Below are 5464 nucleotides of genomic sequence, written 5' to 3'. Positions count from 1 at the left end.
TTTATAATTCGATCGGAACCGTTACCTGAGCCAAAATGCCGTCACTAAACAAAGAACCATGGTCGATCGGCACGTGCGGTGCTATTCTCTACTTGGTCACGCTTTGTGCTCTCACTTCCCTAACTTACTTACCTGTGTGTGATTGACACACAGGTGAGCCACCAACCAATAAAAACCACCGACTTACCACTTCGCTCTAGGGCTTTTAACCAATCATAGGTAAGAACAGAACAATGGGCATAGCATGCTGATCAGCGATTGGTCAATACCAACGGTATGTGACTTAAACTAGAGGCTACGATAGGAAAGCGTGATGGGAACAGGTAGCAAAGTGGTTTCCCAGTGCAAAGGCATGTGGATTTTTATGAAAACTTTTGAAAAGAGTACAATGCAAATCACCGCGGGGTGAAATTTGGAGAGTATTAAAAAGTGGACCTGGCTACAGGTGTACTCATAATTGTGAACACTCGCCTGAACGACGGTCACGCACGCGGCACTTATACATTACTATACTCAACGTTTATACACACTTTACTGGACTTGGACTTGGTACGTTCAACAGGTGGATTAATACAGGTGTAATCATATACAACGTTTTGGAATTCTGTTTTGGATTTTGTGTTGTGGAATTTGCTTTGATATACCAAGATGCCAGCTGAGAAACCTAAGATGAAGGTAAGAATTGTCATCATATTTTTGTCTTTTAAATAATCATGTTTTATCATGTTTTATCACTTATCAAAAGTTTGTTTCCAAATTTTTATTGGACGTTTATCAAAAATTAAAATGTTCAAAGTTTGAAATGTGCAAATAAAATATCTCAAAAAGTTTTAAATTTTCAATTAAAATATACTTTTACGATGATTTTCATGGAGTTGTTTAAATATTTTTATGTCTACAATTTACATGATTTAAGATTTTGAATTTTAATCATTTCCGTGCTCTTTTTTTATTTCTTCCAATAGTCTACTAAACCTTTGATGGAAAAGAGGAGACGAGCAAGAATTAATGACAGTCTGATGCAGCTGAAGAATCTGGTCCTGGATGCACTCAATAAAAATGTAAGTTTATATCAATTTTTATGCAGATTATTATCTGATACCTTTCGTGTAGTTAAACATATACCTTGTTGTAAAACTATGTGCAATAAGTTGGAACGCGCGTGGGAATCGACCCTATATTAGTCAAGTTTTGGCTTTCGGAGTTGTGAAGCTTTTGTCTGAGCTGTCAAAACTTATTCTTGTCATTAGAATGCAACTCGTTCAAGCTTGGTAAATTGCCAGGACATTAAAGAGACAAAGTTCGGGGTTTTTGTGTGACTTAATATCAAAATGTGCCTTTTCCTGGACTGAGCTGTTTGATTGAAAATTCAGTGGTATTATTGGTGAAATGGTCAAGCAGTTAGGCTACTCTTTTCAACTTCCCGTAAACGATGAATGGTATCACCAATCATAGTAATATTTTTACATGACTTTGTTAACGTAACATGTATTTTGTTGATGGTATACTTATTCGATTGTCTTCTTTTATTTTTGTTTTCAGAATCCTCGTCATTCCAAGTTAGAGAAGGCAGACATCCTAGAAATGACAGTGCGTTATCTAAGAACTATCCAAAGGCAACAAATATCTGGTAAGTTTTATTGGATTATAATTTATCATCATCATTTTGTTTGTCATTAATTTTGTTTCAAAATAGAAATTAAAGTCACAGTGCTCAAATATACCAATAGTTTTCAAGTCCATTCAAATCAATTCATTTTGTCAGTTTTTCATGTGGACTCATGCAATTTGCAAACCAAAAAATAAATTTAAAGTTAGTAATATTATTTGGCGCTACCGAAGAGCTTTTTTCAACTGAACATGTGAAATACATTCTTGGATCGTTCATTAGTATGTATGTTTGTTTGTTTGTTTTAAATCATAATTTTATGAATTTCTAATAACAATTTGCTTTCCTTTATTTACTTACAGCTTCTGTGAATAGCGATCCAGCCAAACTCGGCCAATACCGTTCCGGCTACGCAGAATGTGTCACTGAAGTCACCCGCTACCTCGGAGCCACCGCTTCCACAGATGGTGCACCCGAACTTCGCACTGAACTAGTCGGTCATCTGGCCAACCTCTGCACTTCTTCAAATCAACAGCAACAGCAGCAGACATCCCCTACCAGGACCCCTTCCCCTCATCATCATCAACAGCAGACCCCATACCCCCAGTACGCAATCCATCAGCAGCAGCCACTTGAACCAGTTTACGCAGATACCCCAAGAGACACTGTTTCTGTGAATAGAATGTCGCCCTCTATTGAACACACGGCCACCTACCGCAATGTAGTCTCGCGATCTCCTGTACCTGAGGGCGCTCAAGTGGACTATGCTTTGACAACACCAGTCTACGACACACAGCGAGTTCGCATGTCTCCTCCTACAACTCATAACTCCACCCGAGTAGTTGTCAGCCCACCTTTGGATGGCGTCAACGGCTTGCCATCAGGAGAAATCACTCTGGTGTTACCGCAGCAAGCTCTACCAAATGGACAATTACCAACTCATTTCATCCCCGTGTACGCACAAGGACCAGTAGTGGTCACACCCGCAACAAACGGTAACACCCAAACTGTTTCGGACGTTTCACACCACGCAATGTCTCCATCTTCAGCAGGAAACACACTCCCAGTTTCCCCAGTCGGTGCTTGTACCTCCCCTGTTCAACAAACATTCACTGCATCACCGGTGTCGCACCATCAGGTTCAAACAGAACTTTCTCCTGTTTCACGTGAACTTTATTATCACAAATCAGCAGCTTATGAAAACCAGTGTGTATCAAAGAAAGACACAATGTGGAGACCATGGTGATGACGTCATTGAACTTTTATCCAATCAAAACGCGACTCTCATACTCTTATAACTTGCCATTATGTTGAACTTTATAATTCAAGTGATTCTTGAATGTACCTTTAATTGTATACGGCACACTATTATCAATTTATCATTCATATTTTTTTGGAAAATTGTTTTTATATTGACATTCAGTTTGATTATTTGCCCATTTCAGTTGGTCAATAGTTATGTTTTAACTGTAAACAAATGTGGTTTCCAGTGATCAAATTTTATTATCTTAAAATTTGTTGTAACAAATTTTGAATTAAAATGTGTTTGATACAGCATGAACACTACACGTGCCATTATTTGTCAGCATCAAACATGTAAAATGTCATAAATAATTATAACAACCAAATTTAGTCAGTCAAACAAAATATTGAACAAGATAAAAAAATACGTTTTTGAAATCATTTCAATAGTAATATAATGGAAAATATGTGTGCCTTACTGAAAATAATGTCTTATTGTTAATACAAACCATTTTGTTGTATGCCTCAGATATAACTCTAGACTGTCATCAAGTCTTCACCACGATATAGCATTGCTGACATTGCCGATTAAGACTTGACTAAAGCTAACTGTGTATCTGATGTAGCCAGCAATGGCAAGCCAATTGTGCCTCAAATTTTTTCTTGTATGTGTAAATTCTCATGTCATATGAATTGCCAAATGATTGAAGAAATAATTATACATGAAATAAAACAACTATGCAATTTTGAAAAATGTGAACAGATATTTGTGTGTATTGTGTATTACTAATGCTTCGAAGTTATATTCTTAGACATGGAAAAAGCAAAGATCCTTTAAACTCTGTGACCAGATCAGCAGTCCCATTCCTCATTTTTTCTCATCACTTCACTGCAAAAAATATTTTACTCAACTTGAGTAAAAAGGTCACAACTCAACAAAATGAGTAAAAAGTTACTCAAATTGAGGAAATATTGAGCTCATATTGATAAACCGTAACCAACATTATTATTTATCAATATGAGCTCAATGTTGAGTACTATTTACTCAATTTTAGTAATTTTTTACTAAATTTGTTGAGTTGAGACCTCTTTTCCCAAGTTGAGTAAAATATTTTTAAGAGTGTATAGATTTTGGTGTCAGAAGAAAGCTCATTAGTCATTACCCAGTAACATTTAACGCCCGAGATATGTTTCGTTTAGATGTTATGAACAAAAACGTCAAAAAAGTGGTAACCGCCTCCCGTGTACTATCCTATACTGTTAGAACGGTTTGGTATTAATCGGTAAAGATTTCCCCAACCCTGGGTCACAGGCTGGGTGCCATATGGATAAATCCTTTGCTGGGTAAAATAACATTCTTTTGTTAGGTGATATTAATATTTTGGCTTATTCTTTGGTCAACTTTACCCAAGAAAATATTTTATATCACCCAATAGAAGAGTGGTATTTACCCAACACAGGGCTGTGCATAATTTCAAGGGTCGGACCATTCCCTTTTAAAAGATTTATTTAACTATCATAATTATTCCCGAAATTTAAAATTTACGACAAGATTTGGTCCATGTAACTTCTTTTTTTTTTCTTTTTTCTTTTTCTTTTTTTAAGAAGAAAATGCTCTAAATTACGAAACAAATAATATTTTAGAGTTGATTTTCAAACAAATGCAAACAATATTTTATAGAGGGATGAATTATGTTAGGTTGTTTTTGTTTGCCCTTCAAATTGAAACAAAGTTAGGGTCCGCAGGGTTTTTAGGGTTTGTCGAGTTACCATGGTTACGGCAAACAAATAATTGTCAGACTGCGTGAGAGATTTGCTTATCAGAGAATCAACCCAAAACCACAAAATAGTACAAGGAATTAAATATTGAAAAATAATATAGTCATTGGCAGAAGAAAATATATATAGACGCAATAGCCCTTATCATGCTTATGGCTAACGATACACGTAACGAAGGGGACCAAGAACCAGATAGATTTTGTATTAAAAGGTCATATTGTTATGTTATCTTTATTTGTCACCCCTGCCTTTTGATTAATGTGTGTTTTATAAAGGGCTTTTGGTTCTTGGAATTAAGGTTCAAATGTCTAAATTTGTCATTACACAATTTCGAAGCGCTTCAACATAATACATTATGTTACCATGGTTACATGTATAATACTCATCAACAGCTACTTCGTCAATATCTTTAGGCCTTTTTTTCTATTCTTTTAAAACTTTCGATAAAGGCCTTGGAACTTTTTTCTTTTTTCCTTCTGTTTTTTTTTAATTTAATTTATTTTTTAGGTCAGGGTCGGGTCTATTTTTAGGGTAGGTCGGGTTACGCCAATCAAACAATGTTTAGGCCTTATTTCAGCAGTAGATGGCTACTTGATCACCACATGTATCGGTAGCAGAAATCAACTTCATCACCACCTATATCAGCATTAGCTATTATAGCTACTTCATCATCACCTATATCATCAGTAGTCGGCAATCGATATTTACTTCATCATCAGCAGTGGATGGCTACATCATCAGCACCTATATAGATAGCTACTTCATCAAATTATTTAATATCACCCAACAGAGGAGTGGTATTGTACCCTACAAAAGGTTGTTCATATGACATCC

The 5464-nt window shown here is 35.9% G+C and overlaps 1 protein-coding gene across 1 annotated transcript; it reads left to right on the top strand.

Moving 5' to 3' along the window:
* Nucleotides 1-365: 365 nt before the first annotated feature.
* On the top strand, nt 366-3615 carry LOC140156868 (uncharacterized). The gene is made up of 4 exons (XM_072179865.1): nt 366-675; nt 966-1061; nt 1543-1630; nt 1972-3615. The coding sequence occupies exons 1-4, from the start codon at nt 649-651 to the stop codon at nt 2853-2855; spliced, it is 1095 nt and encodes a 364-aa protein (XP_072035966.1). The 5' UTR covers nt 366-648; the 3' UTR covers nt 2856-3615.
* Nucleotides 3616-5464: the final 1849 nt, after the last annotated feature.

Source organism: Amphiura filiformis, chromosome 7 (genome assembly GCF_039555335.1).
Source record: "Amphiura filiformis chromosome 7, Afil_fr2py, whole genome shotgun sequence".
Classification (NCBI taxonomy): domain Eukaryota; kingdom Metazoa; phylum Echinodermata; class Ophiuroidea; order Amphilepidida; family Amphiuridae; genus Amphiura; species Amphiura filiformis.
This window is presented reverse-complemented; position numbering and strand designations above follow the sequence as displayed.

What these genes read in the sequence shown, in the direction of transcription:
- LOC140156868 (XM_072179865.1), top strand. Translation starts at nt 649, where the DNA reads ATGCCAGCTGAGAAACCTAAGATGAAG. An exon ending in TGGATGCACTCAATAAAAAT is followed by an intron (nt 1,062 to 1,542) that starts GTAAGTTTATAT and finishes TTTTGTTTTCAG; the next exon opens with AATCCTCGTCATTCCAAGTT. An exon ending in CCAAAGGCAACAAATATCTG is followed by an intron (nt 1,631 to 1,971) that starts GTAAGTTTTATT and finishes ATTTACTTACAG; the next exon opens with CTTCTGTGAATAGCGATCCA.